The 24,053-nt window shown below is 30.7% G+C and overlaps 3 protein-coding genes across 9 annotated transcripts; 1 reads left to right on the top strand and 2 right to left on the bottom strand.

Annotated features, from left to right (window-relative positions):
* The first annotated feature begins 3,123 nt into the window (after positions 1-3,123).
* LOC106772649 (short-chain dehydrogenase TIC 32, chloroplastic) lies at positions 3,124-7,846 on the top strand. The gene is made up of 8 exons (XM_014659185.2): positions 3,124-3,322; positions 3,938-4,169; positions 4,358-4,437; positions 4,892-5,045; positions 5,674-5,752; positions 6,054-6,135; positions 7,067-7,113; positions 7,377-7,846. Exons 1-8 carry the CDS (start codon positions 3,217-3,219, stop codon positions 7,533-7,535), a joined length of 939 nt encoding a protein of 312 aa, XP_014514671.1. The 5' UTR covers positions 3,124-3,216; the 3' UTR covers positions 7,536-7,846.
* Positions 7,847-9,527: 1,681 nt separating this feature from the next.
* On the bottom strand, positions 9,528-12,815 carry LOC106771233 (ubiquitin-like-specific protease ESD4). Of its 5 annotated transcripts, XM_014657172.2 has the most exons (11): positions 12,742-12,809; positions 12,340-12,430; positions 11,847-11,900; positions 11,202-11,352; positions 11,038-11,119; positions 10,868-10,957; positions 10,640-10,762; positions 10,383-10,514; positions 10,165-10,268; positions 9,977-10,067; positions 9,531-9,908 (listed from the first exon to the last, which is right to left on the bottom strand). In XM_014657172.2, exons 1-11 carry the CDS (start codon positions 12,742-12,744, stop codon positions 9,795-9,797), a joined length of 1,035 nt encoding a protein of 344 aa, XP_014512658.1. In that variant the 5' UTR covers positions 12,745-12,809; the 3' UTR covers positions 9,531-9,794. The 5 variants fall into 5 exon arrangements, with proteins under 5 accessions (XP_022641319.1, XP_022641321.1, XP_022641320.1 ...); XM_022785598.1 differs by having other exon boundaries at positions 9,528-9,908; positions 10,165-10,514; positions 12,742-12,815; XM_022785600.1 differs by lacking the exon at positions 12,742-12,809 and adding an exon at positions 12,674-12,737 and having other exon boundaries at positions 9,528-9,908; positions 10,165-10,514.
* Positions 12,816-14,095: 1,280 nt separating this feature from the next.
* Positions 14,096-22,136, bottom strand: LOC106772185 (mitogen-activated protein kinase kinase kinase YODA). Of its 3 annotated transcripts, none has more exons than XM_014658404.2 (12): positions 21,847-22,136; positions 20,177-20,933; positions 19,320-20,054; positions 19,119-19,206; positions 18,948-19,010; positions 18,513-18,673; positions 18,350-18,425; positions 17,482-17,541; positions 17,288-17,395; positions 16,881-17,120; positions 15,403-15,494; positions 14,096-15,299 (listed from the first exon to the last, which is right to left on the bottom strand). In XM_014658404.2, the coding sequence occupies exons 2-12, from the start codon at positions 20,725-20,727 to the stop codon at positions 14,780-14,782; spliced, it is 2,694 nt and encodes an 897-aa protein (XP_014513890.1). In that variant the 5' UTR covers positions 20,728-20,933; positions 21,847-22,136; the 3' UTR covers positions 14,096-14,779. The 3 variants fall into 3 exon arrangements, with proteins under 3 accessions (XP_014513890.1, XP_014513889.1, XP_014513891.1); XM_014658403.2 differs by having other exon boundaries at positions 21,901-22,136; XM_014658405.2 differs by having other exon boundaries at positions 22,065-22,133.
* Positions 22,137-24,053: the final 1,917 nt, after the last annotated feature.

The raw sequence follows: 24,053 nt of genomic DNA, 5'->3' as shown, positions 1-24,053 counted from the left end.
TTTATTTAAAATGGAAATATTATATTATGAAAATGAGTTATTAAATAGGTGTGCTTTTTATTTGAAATATACCTGAACTTTTTTTTTTTCACAAAAAGGAAAATTATCATTGTTTTCCTTAACCACCTTTACAGTCTTTTTAAATTACAAAATGTAAAATTTAAAATAAAACAACATAGTTGTTGGAATAAATATGGTATAAATATGAAAATTGTTATTGAATGGTCGTATAAAAGGTGAGAATTGTCAAAAGGAAAATTAAGAAAATTTGTTTTAAACACAAGTAAATTCACTCACAAATTGTTCTTTTAGCCAGTTATGGTCTAGTATAATCTTTTTAGAACTCTTTTATTTTCTTTCTGTATTAATAATAGGTGTGAAGAGAATTTCAAGTTATCTAGAATTATAAATAATTTAGAAATATATTTCACATATTTTAAATATATATTTTTTAATTATATACTTGAAAATACAATTTGAATTGTGTAATTGGTAATATATTTTTTAATTTGTAAAACTATGTTCTCGAATTCTAAAAAAGGTTTAAAAGTAGTTATTTTCATTTGGTTAACACCAAATACAAAGAAATTATTGAGAATAGAGGAAAAAATAATGTATTTTAATAAAAGATTAAATATAATTTTTAGCCTTTTAAATTCAATTTAAAATTATTATGTAAAATTAGAATTGTCCAAAATCTTGATATGTTTTCATCTTTTAATTTTAAAACTTATTATAGTTTTTTAATTTAGTTACATTAAAAAATTTAAACTGGTTTTTTAATTCAATTATATTAAATATTTTTAACTTTTAACTAGTTTTTCAATTTAATTATGTTAAATATTTTTAAGTGACGTGTTAAACGTGTTTTATGTTAAATTGTTTATATTATTTAATACGATTTATTTTAATATAAAAATTAACATAATTAGATTTTTAATATAAAAAATTAACATATTAAAGAAAGGTATTTTGGCCTAAAAAATTTCCATCACCATAATTTCAATATTCATAATAACCCGTTTACTCTTCTTTTCTTTATTTCCTGAGTTTTATTTTCTGTGTCATAAGCTAACAAATTTTTCTTTTAATCACTGCTCTCTAATTAGGAGTTTTATTTTCTGTGTTTTTTTGGTCATAAGCTAACAACTTTTTCTTTTAATCACTGCTTTCTAATTAAGTGTTTTTTTCTTCTAGAAATTTACCTTTAAAAAATTTGCTATAGGTTGCATAATTTAAAATATTCTTTTATTTTTTATCATAGAATATGTAATTTATAACATAAATTTATCTTTTAGAATCTATAATTAAATATTTTTAATTATAAATTTATCGTCCAGACTCTAAAATTTTTGAATTGTTTTGGTTTTTATTTATGTTTTTAAAATAAAGCTTATCTCAATATGAACTAAACTATTTTTCACTATTTTTTTTTCGTGAAATATGACATTTGGACCATATCTCATGTGAAAAATATAAAATTTTAATTAAGTAAAAAAAAATATAGAAACTAATTTATTTATTAAATTGACACGTATTATCTTTTAGGCATTACGCCAATTTATATTTATTGATGACAGTATTAAATTGATTTAATACATAATAAATATTGTGAGAAAAGAAATCAAAACTCAAAATATTATGATCAAAATAGTAATCAAATTAAATCTATAAATTTATGTTTTGAATTGTACATTTCAAGTCAAAAATATTAATATTTAATATTTAATATTTAAAATTATATAATCTGAAATATTTCTAAATTACATACCTAAAATTCTAAATCAATAAATAATTTTGTAACTTTTAAATTTATGGATATGCAAATTTAAACAATACTGGCAGAGAAAGAAATGTCGTTTAGAATAAAATAACTATCTACGGTTTCATACTTTATTTTATTTTCAAATTATATAATTCTGAAAGTCATTTTAAAAAAATGATTTATAGATTAAATAAATTAATTTTTTAATAAAAAATATTTTAAAATTACATAATTCAGAAATCATTATTTTTTAAAAATTTAAAAAATTATTATTATACAATCTGAAAATAGCAGGTAAAATAAATGTATGGAGGTGCAAGAAGAAATTGTAATGTGGTCCAATTTGTTTTAGCATCAATATAATCCAATCATCTCTACAGTTTAGAAGGAGAAGCTGAAATTCATTTTCCAAAAGTTTGCAATTTGATTTATATGACAGAAAATAAATTATTCAAAAAATGTGATATCCATTATATCCCTATAGGTACATGAAAATTCTTTGCAATTATGCCAATAACTGATTAAATTTAATCTCTGATTAACTATGAAATTCAAGGAATTGATTATACTTTTACTTATAGTGTGAAAGCAAATTAATTTACTTTTTTCCCCCTAGGAATTAAAGCTCAACACCTCTCATATACCATCAAATCAGAAATTTGTGTAATTTCTTTAGATAACAATATTGTGGCTGAACGTTACCCTTTTTGAACATTAAAATCATTAAAATTATAATATGAAAAATCACACACGATACATGTGGCTTAGCTTTACCTTTTTGGAGCATTAAAGTCATTAAAATTATATGAAAAAAATTAATTATAAATTTCTATACTACAACATCTCATATACGAAGTCATCATGTGATTATTAATTATATTGATTGTCATTTACAATTCACTTACATGGAAGTAATAATTTCTTAACATTACTGACTCGGCAAGGTGTAAATGGCTAAACTTATTAAATTCGACTGATATAATGATGTCCTTATTTAATATTTTAATTAAGTCAATTATAATCTAATTAATGTCCTTTTTTAATATTTTAATTAAGTTAACTATAGTCTAATTAAAATAGAGTTAAGGAAAGAGCATTAAAGTAAATACATGAACATGAAAATGAAAAAAATTATTTTAAAATAAAAGTTAAAAGTATGTATTTTCAAGTGATAAAATTATTCTTACAAGTCATTAATTTTTTTTATATGATTATTATAAGGAACAAAAATAACAAAACTTCTCATGTGTTTTTGTGATGGGAGAAACCATGGATAAGATATATAATATAATTATTATAAAAACTCTATTTTGTGATTGAAGGAGCAATAAATGTAACATTTGCAGAATTGCGTATTTGTATATATAAAATATCCACCTGGTTTCAGTTTCAGACAGTGCAACAGTGCCATTTCTGTGTGATAGATTTTGTCTGTTTGTGTGTGAGAGAGAATGTGGCCATTCGGCAGGAAAGGGGCTTCTGGGTTTTCATCATCATCCACTGCTGAGCAAGTCACTGAAGGTCTTGATGGAACTGGTCTCACTGCCATTGTTACAGGTCCCTCACTTTTTTTCCATATTTTTTTCTTTTTTCTTATATATTTTTTTTCATGGGTATCTTTCATCCATGTAAAAAAAACATTTTTTTTCCCCGATGACCTTTTTGTCTGATCTTGCAGACGCTGTTTTGACGTTGTAGTTGGCTTTGAAAAATCTTTTTTATTCTCATGTTCTTGCTGCAATTTTTCTTCTATCCAGTTCAGTGTTTGACTGAACAAATTGAAAAATGTTTAATCTCGGGTTCAATTGGCTTATGTTATTGCTAAGCAGACTAAGCGGTAGTGCTTTTTTACCTATAAATTTGTTCATCTTGTTAATGAGTTTTTTTAGTGGGCCCTATTGTCTGAATCTTTGATATTGTAAAGAATCGCAGCTTAGGCAGCCACAGTTGTGGTCAGGTTGCAGTTATAGACAATCCAAAAATGTCGACTTCGGGCTGAAATTCTTATGGACTGATTTTTAAATTTAGACCTTCTGTATAAAAAAACTACTGGGAAGTAGCATACTTTATCTTTTCATATGTATGCTTTATTGAATTCTTGCAATTAGCATGATAAATAATTCTCGAAATGTTCCATCGTTTGAATATGGTATGTGAACATTGTGGTAACAGGAGCATCCAGTGGTATTGGCACTGAGACTACACGTGTACTTGCTTTGCGAGGTGTCCATGTGATCATGGGTGTGAGAAATATGGTTGCTGCTAAAGATGTCAAAGAAACCATACTCAAGGAGATTCCCTCTGCAAAAGTTGATGCCTTGGAATTAGATCTCAGTTCACTGGATTCTGTCAATAAATTTGCATCAGATTTTAAGTCTTCTGGTCTTCCGTTGAACATCTTGATGTAAGAAAAGCAGATGACATAAATCATATTAACAACTAATTATTCACTGTTTATTTTATCACTGTTTTTTAGTGAAATCGTCAGTTACTGGTTCTCTCTCATTTTGTGTGGCTATGTTGCAAGTGATATCTCTTAATCCTGATCATTCAAGAAAGCACAAGGGTAATATTGTTTTCTGGTTTGTTTAGAAACAACGCAGGAATTATGGCATGCCCTTTCAAGCTCTCTGCAGACAAAATTGAACTACAGTTCGCCACAAATCACTTAGGTATGTTGAGAATCTGATTGCATAATTCAAGCTCTAACTAACTGAGTGTTCTTCCATGTGGAAGTTCATTTGATTACTGATAGTGACACTGCTTCATATTCACCGATATGTTATTCTATAACATTTTGGCACTTGCAGTAGTTTGTAGTTGGTGTGGGCCATATGATTCATATCTTTCTGACTATTTAGATAATTACTTACTTGGATGATCAATATATAGTCATAGACGAACGAATCCTTTTTTTTTCTCTCTTGGGTAAGTGTTCATAAGTCATTGAAATATTAAATGTGTGTATTACTATACTTAGGAAGATACGATTGTCTCAACCTGTATAATTGGGTGATATTTTACATTAAACATCAAGTAGCTACATTTTTGTTCTTTTAAATGCACTGACTGAGAGATTTGCTAGTCATCTTAATACTGATATTTTTACTTAATATAATTTTGCAGGTCACTTTCTATTGACAAATCTTTTGTTGGACACTATGAAGAAAACTTCACGTAAAACTAAGAAAGAAGGAAGAATTGTTAATGTCTCTTCTGAGGCTCACCGGTTTGCATATTCTGAAGGAATCCGTTTTGACAAAATTAATGATAAGTCAAGGTAAATGTGTAACCGAAATTCAAATTACAACAACATATGCTTTGGAGATGCCAGATCTGATAAAAAAAAAACTGTTCATAGGATCTGTAGATTATTGGTTTTTTTTTTTTGTTAGGAACTGTATGTGCAGAGGGCCTGTTTTCATTCCTGTGTAAATCAGTATATTTATTGAACATGAGCAAAACAGAAAAACTATCAGTTAGCAAACTGATAAAAGATAATGTCTAAAAAATAGGATAAAACAGATTTATCCTATCAATTAACATAACTTTTATTTAAAATGAAATAACACAAAGTCTGATGCATTCTGTTTGTTAATTTGCTCGAACAGTTATATATTCAACAGGATGAAATGCTCATGGATATAACTGTAGACTCTAAGCACTTCTTAGTTGCATTTATTGCATTAAGAATAGAGAAATGATTATTGTAGTACTTGTTGAAATGAGAAGTGTTATGCATATTCGATTATGTTTGCTTCCTTGTTTACAGCTGAAACAATTGATTCACTTTAATTTTCTTGAAAAAATTAAGCACGAAAACATGATTCCTGTACCTGTAGTGTTTGTCAATTGGAAAACTGTTATATGACATGCATATGTAATTACGTTTGCTTCCTTGTGTTCAGTTACAGAGCCTGGGGTGCATATGGGCAGTCAAAGCTTGCCAACATTTTACATGCGAATGAACTTTCAAGGCGTCTCAAGGTGAGCTGGCTTCTCCTCTATAGTAGTGTAATTTACATATTATTTGGGAAGCTATAAAGTTATTTAGGATCTAATATAGAATTACTTACTTTTAACAGAATTTTTCTTTTTCACAATACATCTTTTCTAATACCTGCTCTTCTGGTTATGCAAATGCAATCGTGGATCATTGTGTTACTTTCTTATTCTGCTTTTCAGTGGCTTTCTTTTACTTTGTAGGGTTAGTAAAAACGTCACTTTGTTTTTGCCACATTTGCTGTTTTTTATTTGTACGAAATTTTGCCTGTTTCATCTTGAACAGGAAGATGGGGTGGAGATTTCTGCAAATTCTCTTCATCCTGGAGCAATTACCACCAATCTTTTCCGTTATACTCCAATAAACGGTATGTCATTGTACTATTCATGTCCTGTCTAAGAACTGTGTAGGTCCTGATATTTGCTCTACTAAATCATTTATTCTGCATTATCTTGTTTATTTACTTTTAATATCCTTTTAAAATGCAGTAAGCTCGTATATGTGTGCATTGTTTTTTTGTCATAAATTTGGTACACAAATATCTATGAAAAACCAACACCAAGAATGATAATTGGTAGTAAACATTTTTATTCGAATGAAAGAAACAATGCTCTTATTGTTCTAGAACCAGCTCCTAAGCCAACTGACTTGGGGTTTATAAGGCCTTGAGCTAGTTTATGGTGTGATCCTACATATGTTCTTTTCATTCTACCACTCACTCTTCTTCCCCCCATAACCTCTCTCTGCTAGGTCTAATTAACTAGCAAACTCGGCAGCATAACTTCTCTCCCCATACTGTTCTGTTATGATTACAAATATAGGGTGTATCTGGATTTTCATTTTCCATTAACACTGTATCAACATGTTTGATATCTTTTTTTCTTCAGATTAGTTATAAGTCAAATTTACCTCAAATTCCCGTTGACTTAAACACTATAATGAGTTTTTTTTTTCAACTTTAATTAAGTTCAACTAAACTTAATATTAATTCAAACACACATACACCTTCCAAATTATGGGTTTGGGACCCAAGTCCACAACTTCTCCATGTCTTGTTCAACGTTGATGCTTACATCAGGTCCATGATCAAGTGTTTTATCAGTCAGCCCTACTGAATTTTGAATACGGGCATACTGAAGAAAAGTTTGAGCATTCATGTGAAGCACTTCTCATGGTCACTTGGAAATGGTCTTTTTAGTTTTAAATATCAATTCATCTCTAAGAATTTTGTTCATTTTTTCTATTGGAGATAATGACTAGCTGAGTTTCACGTACATATTTCTGTTTGATTTATGCAGGTATAATTAATGTTATTGGTAGACTCGTTTTTAAAAACATCCCGCAGGTAACATCATTATAAATGTTTTACATTGACATGCTGTGATTTAGGGCATTATTCTAGACTCCATATTTTTTTCATGATCACCAATACTCATTTGAGATGCCAAACATTCATTTGTTCTTAATTATATCCAATACAGTTTAAAACGTTTATTATGAAATTAACCTGAAGATAACTGACAATTCACCTAGATATAGTATCCATAAGGATAAAGTGTCCTCTAGTATTAGAATCTTCTGACCTTGCTGGCTGACCTTGTAATGCAGGGAGCAGCAACAACATGCTATGTAGCATTACACCCACAAGTGAAGGGAGTTAGTGGCAGGTATTTTTCAGACAGTAATGTGGCCCAACCAACCTCACTTGGGACTGATGCTGATTTGGCCAAGAAACTTTGGGATTTCAGCTTGAATTTGACCAAGTAAAAAACCCAGGTATTATTTTGTCAATGGAGATAGCATGCGTACTTGCTGAATGATAAGCTTCAATTATACGACTTAATGTAACTTCTATCAAAATTCTCATCACCTGTTGCATAGGCATGAATTTAGGCATACAGTCTATAATTTAAAGTTCCTACTCCATTTTACTTGGCACAGAATTTATACCAGTTTGTATAAGAATAAAACTTTCTGTACTATTCTCTTGGATGAGTACCTGGTAATGATGGAAGTAGTAGTATTACCAAATGTTAGTTTCTTGTTCAATGGTCACTCTCAAGTTCTATTCTCTTTTAGGTCTGATGAAGTTTTGCTTAGATTGTCTAGGGAAATGTACTTCCTTATAATGTTCTCACCATTTACTGTATTTGAGTTAGTTTAATGTGGGATGGAAAAAAAATGAAAATGGTGCAATTTTATTTGAAAATTAAATATATAAGATGTTACAGAAATAAATAAATCCTAAATAAGTCATGTTTGAAATAATGTTTTCATGAAAAAAATTCGTACTTCAGTATAATTGTTTTTATCAAAATTATGTTTTCCGATTCATCAATTTAACATAAAATTCCATAAAATTCTATTTGTAAGCATGACTTTAGTAAACAAACATAACTTCAAATTTTAAAAGCAATGATAAGTTGTACTTACAAACTCCACTCCAATTATTCTTTATATTTATTCAAGAGATGATTACAAATACAACTTTAATATAATTTTATTAATAAAATTAAAATCTATTTATAAGCACGATTTTTAAATAAATTAAAAGAATTTATTAAAGCTGTGCTACACGTTCAACAAGAGCATTTTAAAAATGTCATTTTAAGCATCGTTTTCCAATTCATGTGACTTCTTTTAAAAGAATACTCGCAAATAATTTTCAAATAAAATTGTACTATTTTGAAGTTTCATAGATATAGATATTGCATTTCTATTGTGAAAACATGACCTAACGATGTATTTTTCTGTGATTCATATATTTGAAGTTGAAAAAAAAATCAATACACTAATATAAGTCTTTAACGAAGGTATCTCTGATCAAAAGGTTAATCAGAAAGTCAAATCAAGTTTGGTTTAATTATGATGACAGTGATAGAAAGTTAAAAACTTTAATAAACGGTCAAGATCTTTTAATTGAATTTAAAATTGGAAGGATTTAATATAATTGTTCAGTAAAAATTAATTACATTTTATAATTACATATGAATTAATTGTATTCCATAAAAATATTAATTTATCAGTATTGTATAAAGGAAATGCATAATTCAACGTCATATAAAATTAATATAAAAATTAATTATGAAAAAAAGGGACACAAATATTTTAGTGCAAATATTTAAAGACATTTAAATAGCTTTTTTAATTATTGATTTAGACTTGTCTTAAATTCTTAATCTGTGTTATTTTATTTTAATTTAAAGAAAGATAGTTTTAATTGAACATTAATTTGATAGTAGTTATTTTTTATTGCAAGATAAATATTATAAAAATAAATTAAAATTGAATTGAAAATTTGATCATTAGAATAATATCAATAAAAAAATTTAAATATCATTTCCAATTTTAAAAATTAATTAATTTTTATAATTAATCATTTTTAAATTTTAATTAATACAAGTTTTATTAGGATTAAATTAAAAATTTTATTATATTTTTTAGAGTTAAGTTCTTAGCACATCGTTACAATTTTTTCCATTCATGTGACTTTACATCCCTCTAAAACCAAATAAGGTTAACAATAATAACATTCCTCCTAGATGATGACCGTTTATAATTACGTTTTCTTGCTTTCGATTTTGATTAAAACATGAAACATTTTCTTTCAAAGATGCAATCATTGATAATGTTATCCGTATAATAAGTTTCTAGTTGTCAACATTACAATAGTGTGAAAATGATAAATCCTTTTTAAGTAAGATTTGGAATCAAGTTTTTCTATAAAATAAGAAATCCGTATAATAATATCATTAAAGATGATCAATCTAATCATTAATAATAAAATTCACATCATTACATAACATAGTAAGATTTATGTTGAACTCTATAATTTTCAATACAATCCCAGTTGTTTGCAATAACTGATCGCAAACAGACAGTATCAGATATAGCTCTACCTAGAGGAATCAATTTTCTTAAGCATCTCGAATGTGTAAAAATTAAAACTTTATTTAATTTAAAAGAAATTAACCAATATTTATAATAGAAATCTCTTAAACACGTCAGCTTGATGGTCAATTTCAGTCAGCTTAATTTTCCCCACATTCCTGCTGCCTCCAAAATCGCTTCTCTGACCTCATTTTTAGGATGTTGAACCCATCCACACAAAAGGCTTTGCCGAAACTGCACGATTTCTTTCTGTAAAATCTCCTAAAGTTAGTCGCAATTCGACATGGTTAGCATAGTGAAAACAAATTTATACTCACATATTCATAATCAGGCATGGTTTTGTCTTGCCATTTTACCGATCCATCCCAAATTTCCATGTACTTCAGCACATAGATGCCACAATCATGACTTTATCAAACATCGAAAGCATCAATGAGAAACAATATCAGTCAAAACTAATGCATTGAGTTCTCTACAAGGAACACTACCGCTGCACACTACTCACATGTTTTTCTGCCTAGGAACATCAGCGTAAACCAGTGTTATTGATACATTCTCTTTGGTCGAACCAGGATTCATTAATACCAGCAGCTCCTCAAAACGACGTTTCTTTAAATTAAAAAACCGTTGATAGGTTGGACCAGACGAATAGTTAGGGATAACAATTTTACAAAAATAATAATTTAAATTTTTCCCAAGGAAAAAAGAAATGATCAACACTACCGTTGCATCATCCAAGTTCTTTTTGCTAGTTGAGAGTGTATCACGCATCGAGTCTAACACGTACAGGGTTTTGTCCTTTGGCTGGAGTACATAACAAGACCAATGCTCCTCAAACAAAGTTGGTGCAAAAATCTGAAAGAAAGACAAATGCAACAAATTATCATACCTGAAAGACAGTGTGTACTACCATACTCAAGTAAAGTAGTTTGCAAGCCACTATAATTTTCATACTCAACTAAAGGTGTCACCATACTTACCAGTTTGCACTGATAGATTTCGTAACCCAGTTTACTCGGCAAGATGAATACAGATACATCATCAATACACCAAGTCTTGTGGCTATCTTCATTAGAAAGATTTAAGTCACATTTTACCTTATTCTACACAGAAACATGACATTAGATTGTTATGCTAACTAGACGTTATATGGAACACGAACAGGACCGCAACTCTGTTGTTTATAAACATTAGAGTTAACTACTTACCATAAATTGTGGGCTAAATATATGACGAGTGACAGTCCCATTTGTTTCCTTCTCCTCTTCCATCATTATCTTTCCAGCAGCTAAAATCACCTGAATGTTATATATATTTTTCAGAGTTGTATGACATAACTGGCACCTTAAATTGAGCCTTTTGAATGTTCAATACTGACCATATTACTGACGCATCCTTTTGGTTTCATTGTATAGGTATCCGTGCGGTTTAAGTGAACGCCAAACATACTAACCACGACACTGGGATTTGAATTTGTGATCTTTGATATTAATAAAAAAACGAAAAACGAAATAAAAATATTAAGACACCTAAGCTATCTACCTCAATTCCTCATTTGCCTTTGGTCGACGAGTACAAAAGTTATAAAGCTTGATCAGCATAGATTGGGATATTTTGTTCACATCCTTCTTTACTTGTTGAGTACTGGAAGAATCCAATGGCAGGGGTGGCTTTTTTTCAATGGCCCTGATAGCTAATTGAATAATACATTATCAAGACACTAGGATTCGGCTAGAGCAACTGTGGGTTTGAGCAGTTTGCAGCATCTGTTAGGATCAAAGCTCAGTTCCCGGGATGGAACTACAAATAAAGGTGAGAATGCAACCTCACACCCAAGCAATACTATCAAATAAGTCCCCTCAGATGAAATATGCCTTCACTATTAAAGTCTAAATACTATATGGGAGCAATGATGAGATTTGTTTGGATGAGTTTCTCCGTAAGTGTTTCTTAAAAAGGGGAAAAAAACTCCTTTTTTTATAAACTAAAATAAGCTTACGTATAAATTAAAAATAAAATTTACAAAAAATATATTGAATTTCTTTTACATATTAACTTGTATCAGCTAATTTTAGTTTACGAATTTTTCTCTCTCTTGTATAGAGAGATTCATCCAAACGCGTCTTTAGTTAATAACAATTTCAAAATATGTAGGTTAGAGGAAGAAGGAGATTTTGTCACAAATACCACTGCTTGAAGGATCAATTGCCTCACTCATCGCAGCTTCCAAGCTGCTTCCAGCTGTTGAAACAGGAAAGCACAATGGTCATGTTAATGTATCAGGGAGCTATTTGGACGAATTTTTCAATTAGCACTTCTAAAAAGGAAAAATAAGAAAAAAATTAAATAAACTTTTCACAACGAAAAATTTAGAAAAATATACAAATTTTTACAAGTTATAACTTACAAAGAAGTTAATTTCAAATTTTCTTTTAATTTTTCTTTCATGTAGATCTTATGGGTAAATTTATTCAATCTGGTCCGTAATACAGTCAAGGCTAAATAATCAGTTCTGATATAAAACTTGCAAAACTACTGGAAGATATACAACTTTAAAGTATCAAAATTAAAATACTTAAATTAAGTTTTAACAATTTTTTAATTCAAGCGAGAAACTACTACAATTATTTATGTGTTTAAAGCAAGTAGATAGATAGATACATAGATAAATTGTATATACCTGTGGCAGTGCCCAATACTTTCTTCCTCTTGTTCCTTCGTTCCATTCTTACTTTCTTCCTCTTGTTCTTTCTTTCCATTCTTAACTTTCGCTGTTAGGCAAAATTGAAAAAAAAAAAAAATACAATATCAAAATTAAACAAGGAACGCAGATTTAAAAGTATGTCTAATTCCAACGAAAAGGAATATTAATAATGATGAATTTTGAAAACCAAGAAGAAAACATGAGGTGATTCATTTTTTTCATGGAATTGGAAAGCGTGAACACTATTGTTAACTCGAGAACCCATTTAATGCCATAGGAGAAAGATATTTAAGTATTTAGAAGTGCAAACCCTAAGACGAAGACCCAAAGGAAATTAAGAATGTGCTTGAAACTCAAACACTACACAACTTTTCCTACCATGTTTTTTTTTTTTCTTTCTTCTCAGCTTTCCTTTTATAGAATTATCAAACCATCTTTTCCACTGCTCTGAGCAAGTGAAAAGCTAGACACGATGATATAGAATTTTAACAGACTCTTTCAGGTTAAATTCTTTTTTACATTAACTAATGGATAAAAAATATTAAAATAATCATGTTAAAACGTAACTTAATATTATAAGAAACATTACTAATGCTTTTTAATGAAAGAACACTTTTATTTGGTTTTTTTTTTCTTATAACTATTATAATTTACATTATCACCAGAGTAAAATATTCAAGAGTTTCTTTCGTTGAGATATAATTTTACTTATTATTTGGTATTTTAGTTTAAATTTGAGCACTTTAAAAAAAGTAAAATAAATTTATATTGTTTCTATTGTCTTGAAAGAATATTTGTAGTAAAAGTTTAGCATTTATTTTCTTTAATATTATATTTTTTTAGTAATTTTGACAAAGATTTCCTTATGTGCGTGATTGTATTGGAAGTCTTAACACTTCAATATGAATTATGGTTTGTTCGTGTAAATGAAAATAAATAAGAATGATAATAGTACATGAGAAATCAAGTATATAAAAATGTGGTTTGGATAAATAGATATAAAAAGAAAACAAATTATCTATGCTTATTTAGAGGAGGACAAGAGTCACTACAAATAAATATATGGCTTCCACAGTAATTGAAAAATTAAATTTCACAAAAAATTAAAGATTTTTGCTATTATTATTTTTCTTAACATTGAATTATTCATTATTTAAAGAAATAGTTATTTGACTGGATTTCTGGAAGTTGAAAGAATTCATTTTATTTTAAAGAATCTGTTTCAGAATTAGTATTTACTGCTATTATTATAGATGAAAAGACCAGTTAAATTAAATAATTTACTTTCAAATTTCAAAGGATTTAATAAAAGTATAATATAATACTATTTTACATCTAAATTAAGTACTTATCACCAAATAGTTGTCTCAGAACCTTTAGTTTAAAGTTTTAGTTTTGCAGTTTAAGTAGTTTGGATTTTCGACCTGCATATAAAAATTTCCTAGTTTGAAATTCTACTATTAATCAGTGTATATACCTCTAAGGAACATCTTATTCCAAAAAAACAGATGCCATTTATCAGTCATAAAATAAACTTTAAGGACCAAAAGCAGTGTCATCAAAATTTTGGCGGAATAAACTAAATAAATATATTTAAAACATACCAAAACCAAAATCACTTATTTGTATAGAGACTAAAATCATTAATTTTAAAATTTTGAAAGATGAAGATTTAAAAAAAAAAAAAACTTCAGACAGAATGAACTCGCTTATCTTATAGTACTCTCCTGTATTAACCAATGATAAGATGATATTTCTTCCATTTTGCTGTTGAACAATGATGTACAGAGCAGAACAGATCCAGTAGTAGAGTACGCAATGACAATAATACATTTAAGCCCACAATGTAATCGAGGTCTCCATCCCTAAATTCAGAATAATCACAATACAGTTTCCTATCTACTGTACAACAATGTCTATCCTCCAAAAAGAAAATAGTCTACAAGTTAAGTTTTGTATCAATTTTAACCATTTCTCTGGTGTTCCAATTCCAGGAGATGCATTTGTCATTGCACGAACTCTGTCATTTATAGTATCTCAAGTGCAGGAGAGAAACATCTCATGCAGATGCAGCATCTTAAATATGTTACATACAATAACAAGTTCTTCTTTGCCAACAAGTGAGATTAGTGAGTTGATTGCTTGATATGGACAAATTGTCAGAAAGTTTAATGCTGTGGCACAAATGGATGAACTCCACGAGCCTGAGCCTGAAGCCATGCAAAATGCACTATGGTGCCCGGTGCAGCCTATTCTCCGTCGCAAAGTTATTTACAGTGATTCTCTTGTGCTTTGGCTCCTTATTGTATAATTATATTTTCGCAAACAGAACAATGAACATATCGTCATGACCAAAAGGTATTCTGAGAAACTTCAACAGCTGCTCAGATGAGTGGCCCAGGAAAAGATCGTGATGTCATAAACCATTTGGGCGGCTTAGCAAAGATGAGTTGGGACTGAGATCAAGGGATGGGTTAATCTTAACATGTTCACGCAGCAGCTGCCGGCCAACACGATCTGCCAAGACTGACTGAAAATCATATGGCTCTGCATGAGGAGGCCTTGCAAACTGCTTAACCAGAACATCATTTTCAGTGGAAACCAGCTCTGATTGAATGTGAGACCCTATTTGCATTCCTCGAAAAATGTCAACAGTTGAGTCATGATGAGCAGGGCCATTAACGTACACACCATTTGAGGACTTAGGGATGCTTCCAAAACTCTCTTGAAAGTAAATTAACTGTTTAGAGTGATTACCAAAAGGAATGGCACCACTGCCACCAGCGAGAGGTGTAGATGCCCCGGAAGCAGTTCGTGGGCTGGATATGGGAGAAGGAGACATTTTACCATTCCTGTGCTGTGGTGATCTTGACCTTAAAAGTGGGCTTCCAATGGGAGATACGGGGCAAGATATATTCTTTGGAATATGGATTTCACTGGAGACCAATGACAAAAGTTCAGATTACCATTTACAGTCAGCAGTCTTGTATACACACATTTCCGTGTGTGTGTGTGTGTGGGAGAGGAAGAGAGAGAAACCTTTCATGAGGATTAATTTTCAAAAATCTTGAAGAATGAACAGCAAGTCTATCTGAATCCAAGGTAGAAAGATTCTTTGCATGTCCAATTGCCTGAAAATTTATAAACGATGCATGAAATTATTATGATAACTAGAGGATATAAGTAGAAATAAAATGAGATGCAAATATATATGGTTCCATTGATACAAGAAACTTAGATAAGATATAACATTTGAAAGCTAGTTCACATACAGACTTAGACCAGAAATTATTGTTGAGCCTACAATTTAGAGAAATAAATGCTATACAAAATTTTTGTTACAGTTAAAATAATCAATATCGCAATTGTTAAAATTTCAGCGATCCCTTTAACTGAACTCCGTCCATTCACCAAGTCTATAACATAATTCTAGCATGATCTGACGCAATGAGAATACAATTTATAAACCAACAAACATCTATTATGCTCCAACTATTGTTTTATAATCTCCTAAACCACATTTTGTCTCGAGATACTCTCTCTGCCTTTTCCTTCTGCACCACTCATGTTGCCTCATGCAAGAACAATTTCCATGGCAACAAACTATTAGATAACTCTGTAAGGCTTGAATCACTTAGCAACTGTTATCAATTGACAACCATAATTAGTCCGACAGCCGGACTAATTATGTGAGAGGGTGAGCCCAGGTCTTTCAAACACCTAAGACAAAAAAGGAGCGAAAAAAAAAACACTAAATGGGCGTGGGATTATTCTTTGCCTTGACTTTGCAAAGAAAATGAGAGAAAGGGATTTATTTCATACAACTATTTCATGAAAAAAGACAAAAGCACCCTTAATCGTAATACAGCTATTTTTGTAATTGAGGATGTTTTTTTCATTTTATACGAATATCCCTTTTATTTCTTTACACTTCTAACACAACCAAACAACTTATAAAATCATCTTACTTTCTTTTCTAAACCAAGTATACCATTACATGCCGGTAAAGAGACAGGTTTCTGTCAATATAACATTCCATTTCTTTTCTATATTATGATCCAGTTCTATCACACGAAAAAGGAAGTGATAATATAGATCCTGCAAATACCCCTACAATCTGGACTCAGATCAAACAATTATACATGCCTTTTGCCCAGACCATGCCTATATATAATAGGCATGCCAAAAACATTTAAATCAATCATGAGAATGTAACAGAATGAAGAACAAAAATCAGCATCACAGTTTCACAAGCAAATGCTTCCAATTTTGTTCTATTGTGTAGACAAATAAAGTGCAATAGTTTGATACACATGCAGCATAACATGCATCGACATAACATGCATCGGCATAACATGCATTGGCATAACATGCATCGGCATAACATGCATCGGCATAACATGCATCGGCATAACATGCATCTACAGACAAACAAGCTACCCACCAATGCCAACATGGACATACTACACAAATAAAACTGAGTTTCAAACAATTTATGTTTTAAAATAGGCATATACCAGAGGTTTTGCTCCCTGTGTAGTCCCAGAAACAGGATCCATTGCTTCAGGAACCAGAATAGGTCTTTCCAAAGGTGCAGCAAGTTTTACAAAAGGGTGGTCCAATAATTCACTCGCTGAAGGGCGATCATATGGGTTACGCTGAAGACATTTCCTAACAAAATCTTTTCCTTCATTTGAGAGATGATCTGGTATTGTTGGGAGTTCCTTGCTATTACCAATCTTGAACATGGCAGCAACCTGTTATGATAGCATGGAAATAAGTGAGAAGAAATAGTTTACAAGAGTGTAATGTCTATAATAAAATTATCACTAGTTCTTTGTAAATAAAATACTTCAAATAAATATTTAAGTTAAGGATACAAGAAATTAATATAATATCTGCTATATTGACATAAGTTACTAACCCCTTCATACTGAAACCAAGGAGGTTTGGTAGTAGCCATTTCCAAAACTGTGCATCCAAGACTCCATATATCTACTGCAAGATTGCATCCATTAGAGTTCTTTATAACCTGAATCATCAGAAAGTAAGGAGGTTGAGTAAAAAACTAAAACATAATTAGAATATAAAAAAACAGATCTACAGAAATATTAGAACCTCAGGAGCCATCCAGTAAGGGGTTCCCTTGAATGATAATGGACACGATTGCCCTGTTATCTGAAAATTATGTAAGGATGTAAGCCAGACAGGATAAGTTATGCAATCTTTGGATTATAAAATCGATAAAACCAGATGCAATCTCAATGCCAACTATGCACAAAAACAAAACACTAAACTCAATAGAAACAGAAGAATCCAATGCCTTTGCCGATGGTGTTTGTCTTCAATGTTGGAGTTTTTTCAGATGTTAATAGTAGAGACAAGGACCGCACACAAATCATACATCACCATTACAGAAGGTTGGTAGTCCACAAAGTAGATTCAGAAAAGGTTCTAATATTCTTGGGAATTTATTACTTTAGGTTCTTCATTCTGGTTTATTCAGCACCCCTCTTCAATATTAATTTGAATTATTTTTCCGCTCCTTTTTTAATTCTTACGTTTTCTCTTTAGATATTTTGGGGGATCCCATCTCCACGTCTTCTTAAGACATTTTAAAGCTCTAATACAATTGATAAGAACCTTGGGAGAATTATACCACAAAAACCTTGCTTTTTGTTGGAAAGCTAAAGACCTGTCACATTAAAATCCCATAATTCTAATTTGGAATCCAAGTCTCATCATGCAAATAGATCCTAACGGAAACATTGTACTAGGGGGAACTAAGTGTTTGTTGATGATTGTACTCAAATCTGGTCTAAAAGCTAGACTGTTTCTATAGTTTATTTGGAGTTCAATGAGCTTATTTCTGGAGTCCAACAGATTTATAATTTCACTATACTTCTCAATTCAAAGTTCATATGTAACTACTTAAGCTTAAACGCAGATATAATGGAAACCAGATAGTCATCATCTCTAAGCTTACATGTTTTGCCATGCCAAAGTCTGCCAACTTGACCCGACCAGTTGGATCTACCAGTATATTTGCTCCTTTGATGTCCCTTCACATATAAACGCAATTTCAGAGATAGACACCAGAACAGCAACAGAAAAAAACATTTAACTGACAAATAGATTACTTAGTTTACCGATGGAGAGTATTTTTAGCATGCAAATAAGCAAGCCCTGACAAAATTTGTTGAGTATAGCTACGAATAACTAGTTCTCCAAACTGCCCATATTCTCGAAGAAGTTTGTGTATGGAGCCACCAGACACGTATTCAAGGTATATGTAAAGCTTGTCATCAACCTGTTTAAGGGATAATTCACAAGTCTTTATAAGGAACCACACTAACAAATACTGCTCAGAAATTTCCACAACCACTATGCTATCAGATAAACCACCAGAAACAAATATTCTATAACTAAAAATCAAGAATATCATGCATATATTAGAAGTGACAGTCTAGAACAAAAATTAACAATAGTCATAAGCACTCTCAGAGAGGTAAACATCAGAATCGGAATGCTAACACGTATTGTCTGTATGGTTTTGTAAACCAGAAGTGAAGGAGAGAACTTACTGTTTCAGAACCATAATACCGGACAATATTTGGATGCTGTAAACGGCTTAATAAATGAATTTCCTGCCAGTAATTTTTAAATGGGTTCTGAATGTCAAATTCAACTCAGAACTATACAAAATTGCACTTACTTGCATGAAATTAACTGGATTTGAAGGGAAATCAATTTACCTGCATAAATTGCTTAGCACTTTCCATTGACTTGGGATCATCTGAAAACAGGGTAACCTCCTTCACTGCACACATTTCGCCACTTTCACTGAAAAACAGAAACATCATAAACAAAGTCATTCTAATTAAGATGCATATAGAGAAATGAAGGGGGAAAAGAATAAAATATGAAATTAAGAACATTTTAACTAATGTACATACCTATTGAAGCCAAGATAGACATGTCCAAATGAGCCACTACCAAGCAGCTTTCCTTTCTTCCAACGTGAGCCAGAGCCTGGATTATCTGCTCTAGCAGGACTTCTTGGCATAGACGGAGATGTTGCTGCAGAATTTGAATGAGAGAATGGTGAGGAATTGGAGACTGACAAAGGAGGAAGTGGCAAACGATGAGTCTGCTGTTTCCCATCATCAAACCTTCCTGTCTGTGATTCAATGGGTGTTCCCCCGGCTTTGGGATGAATAGGTGTGACAGCTCCACTCTGAATTCTAGAGCTAGGACCAGGGCTAGTCATTCTGGGACTAGGTACAGGAGAATACTCTGGACTACCCCTGCTTGGTTGCCAAAATAAAGGTCCTGACATGTCCCCTCCCATCGAATTATGTCCAGAATTGTGACCTGAACCTGGACTAGAGCAATGTCCAGATCCAACAAAGTTGACCTCTGAATATGGCTTTCCGGCCCAAAAAGCAGAATTCAACACCTGATCTGTGCCAAATGCTCTCAGTGGACTTCTTGATGGACTTGACAAGGAACTATCTGGAGCACTGTAGAAGGCACCGTGAGGAGGAACCTGAAGATTTGGAACATGGTTGCGTAAAGGCCTCCGTTTTGGTGAAGTAGAAGATGTATGATTACTCAGAATACTTCCTGGTTTTTTTACTCCTGCTGAATTGAGCTGGGAAGCGACAACTGGCTGATCCTTGGGCATTGAGCTTCAGAAACAAAGCAACTTTTGAGTATAGGAGAATGAATACATGTGTGTGTGTAATATTGTAATCACAAAATAACCAAGACATGTATACATAACAAGTACATTATAGTTTGAGGAAGCTACCTGGAAGGACTGCCAGCAGCAGTTCTGATCCCAGTCTCACAGTCAGCCACTAGAGGACTACGATTGTGTGAGTGTAGCTCATCACTGTCAGCAGAGCAATCACTAAAGACTGAAGCAGTGATCATATCTCCATCCAAATCTGCTGGGTTTGGCTTACAACGGATGCATCCAGGTGTTGGAAGTGGAAGAAACAATGATGGTTTGGAGACCTTTTCCAATCTTGATTTTGATGATATGCTAATTTCAGAATCTACTCGGCCTACACTTGAAGGGTGCAGACCAGGAAGAGGAAGTGGCTGAGCATGAGGTCTTTCAATGAAACTTTGACACCTGCCCACTTTGGAAGGTGAAGGTGATCTTGATTCAGTTGGAGATCGATCCCCCTTCTCTGAAACTGTGTCATTGCAATTTCTACGGGATCCTCCAGATCTAGTGCTTAGTTTACCTTCAGATGAAATTTTTAATTTCCGGTGCAGTGTGTCAAAAAAGCTTTCCTTATTTGATTTCTTCTTGCTTTCTTTTGATGATGATTTTCCCCACCATGTAAGCATATTTGTATTTTATAAATTGAAATGTGCCAAGCAAATTCTTAAAAGGATCCCAGTAATAGTTAAAAAAATCTATCATTTCACATCAGTAGACAGAGTTACCAAAGCCATGATGCAGCCATCAAACCTTTAAAAGTAGGAGAATCACAAATTCGAAAGCAACACCTTTAGAGAGACAGGAATCAGTTATTTGAAAATATTTCAAAAACCTGCAGCAGAGAAAAACATGTACTTCAAATCACTAAAAGATGCAGATACTTTTAAAGTCATAAATTTATATATGGTATCCAAATTCTTCAGAACATGCATGCATGCCAGTTCTTAATTAATAAGTCCGTAAAAAGCAATTCAAAATAATAGAAGAAGCTAACAATTCAGTATTTCTAGTTCATAACGCAACTATTAACTAGTAATTAACATTAATCAGCAAGTATGGTACAAAAAGCACCAAATACCTGATCAACGACAAAGGATAAACTAATTACTAATCACTTAAATTAAACAATACAGTTCCATCAAATAATTGGTCTCCAGTTTCCAAGAGCAATTCTCAATAAAAATATATGTGCTATATATTCAAAACATCAACCTCTAAGTACACTGAAATAATCAATACAACATGACATCATTAGTCATTACTTGTACATGTGCCTTGTATGTAGATTATAGAACTCCCAAAACTTGAATAACTTTTAAAGACAGGACCAATTCAATATCCTTCATAAGCTCAAATTTTGTCATTTTCCAACTTCAATGCAAAATTCATATATCCTATTCTAACTTACGAGTCTAAAAGAAAGGAGGAATCAAGGATGAAACTCAACAACCGATACCCAGCTCTTAATCAAACCTAACCTATGCATGGTAATAATTTTCTTTTTGCGTCTAAATACCTAGATTCCCCCACGTCCCCAGAAAAATATATCAACAAAAATTCCAATTTCCTAATCTCCCCCCTACCCCAATTCCACCAAAAATTTCAGGATCCCAAGAAGCACTATGAATCCATTGTTAAAAGAAGCACCTGAAAACAAAGTTCCACTAAGACATGATTGAGCAAAGAAAACAGCTAAATCGACTAACTTGTTGATCGTCAAGTGAAATCAGGAAAAAAAGGGTAACCTAAAATGGTGGAAAGGAGGAGACTTAATCAACTCTGAATTGAACTGAACTCACTGTGCAAATTTCAGCTCGAATCTGAGTGGGGAAATTCTCTGAAGCGTTGGGTGCTCCGGGAAAGAGACCCACAGGGACCCAAAATGCAACAAACAGATAAAGATTTTGCAGTGATTTGTAGTGAAAATATTCGCAATTGAAAGTAAGTGAAAGAGATCGCGTACAGAAGGAAAGAGAAAGTGAGACAGAGTGAAGAAGGGGTCTCCTCCGTCTCAATCAGTATTCACAACTGATGATTACTTCATTCTTCTTAATAATAATTAAAAATAATTAGTTGTTGATATAAATATTAATTGCCAATTACCACGTTCATTTGAACCCTTCCAAACATACTGCAGACTTTAAAAAACATACTAGCTCCACTAATTCATTCAAACACCTAATTCACCAAAATTAAAAAGTAATTAATTTACTTTTAAAATATTATAAAATCCAATTATCTACTTCATCTAGATTGAAAAATAGTTAAATTACTTAAAAACATTTCCTTTACCTTTATTGTTTTTTTTTTTTTCTAAAACCATGATAAAATTCAATTATATACATCATCAACATTAGAAAAAATAAAACCATAATTACAACGTATCTTGTATTAATTATTTTTTTCATGAAATACCATTAATAAAGTTATTTAGTAAATTAATAGTTAATTTATCCTATATTAATATTTTTTCTTAAATTACTTTTGTAAATAACATTGATTAATTATGGTGCTCTCACTTTCTTGCATAAGGAAAAATTGTATATTATGTTTGAAATTTGATCCAAAGTACAAAATTTCCAAAGAAATCATACTACCTTTCGTCCAGTATTAAAAACTAATGTTTCTGATTATAGAAATCTAATAAAAGCTTTATTAATGGTATTTCATGAAAAAATAATTAATACAAGATAGGTTGAAACCAAGGATAAAATTATACATTTATCTTGGACAATATCTATATGGTTATATTTATACTATTATATAAATGAAATTTTCTATTTTAATGTACACATTTACTTTCTATTTTTACCTTTTATTAAGTAATTGTTTATCAATTTTATCCTTTAAGTAATTGTTTTAAAATATTTTTAAAATTCAACCTGTTTTAAAATTTAATATTTTAGAAATTAAAATAACTATTTATAGTAAAATATTGCATACAAAATAAAAAAATAATCTATAATAAAATTATAAATAATATTTATATTTACTTTTATAATTTGTGATAAAAAAAAAAAAAAACTAATACACATGCATTTTTACTAGTAATGATATAAATAAAATCACAGCTATACAACAAAGATAGAAATACAAAAACTATTTTTAATAATTTATTTTATATTTTAGAAAACACAATATTAATTGTAATTTAAACTCTTTGTTGATACAATTTTGAATGTAAGATATACATCGAATTGAAACATGTGGTTAAGAGTTTGGATTGAATTGTTTTTTAAGTGTTTGTTTAAATTCATGTATTACAAATACTTTAACCAGAGAAAATATCATGAGGTGTTCGAATTTAATTTTTATTATTGTTTAATTGTGCAAAAATAACAAATTATAACTTATGGTTTATTATATTAATACAAAATACAATGAATTTGGTTGGGTAATTGTTTGAGAGGAATCAAATTAGGGAATGTAGTCTTTAGCCTGAAAAAGTCATTCAAACCAAAGGTATCAGGTTGCTAATATTTAAAGCCCAAAAAGAAAAGCATGCTTTTATGATTTTAGTTGCCACCTTTGTATATAAAATTATAAAGTTTAGGCTTAAAAGAGAAGAGTGATGGTGATAAGAATTTTAGAATAATAATAATATTTAAAACATAAGATTTAATATATGTGAGTATAAAATAATAAATGGTAAATAGTTAAGCCACTTGAATATATGGATGAACATCTAAGTCATAGGTATGCATATGAAAGGTATTAGAATAGATAAAGTTTACTTTAGTAATCTTTTTCACTTAAAAGATAATGTTTATTTATTGAATGTAAAAGATAGATACCACAATAGTATTAGAAACTTCCAAATAGTTTTCTATTGGGACACCATATTGTTTGATAGGGCTCTATGCTCGTTTTGGATGATAAGTGAATAAAGAAAAATTATAAGAAAATAATAAAATAAAGAAAAGTATAAGACAATTACTGATGAAAAATATAA

The sequence above is a fragment of the Vigna radiata genome, chromosome 8 (genome assembly GCF_000741045.1).
Source record: "Vigna radiata var. radiata cultivar VC1973A chromosome 8, Vradiata_ver6, whole genome shotgun sequence".
Classification (NCBI taxonomy): domain Eukaryota; kingdom Viridiplantae; phylum Streptophyta; class Magnoliopsida; order Fabales; family Fabaceae; genus Vigna; species Vigna radiata.
Note: the sequence above shows the minus strand (reverse complement) of the source record. Positions and strands in the feature narration are given on the sequence as shown.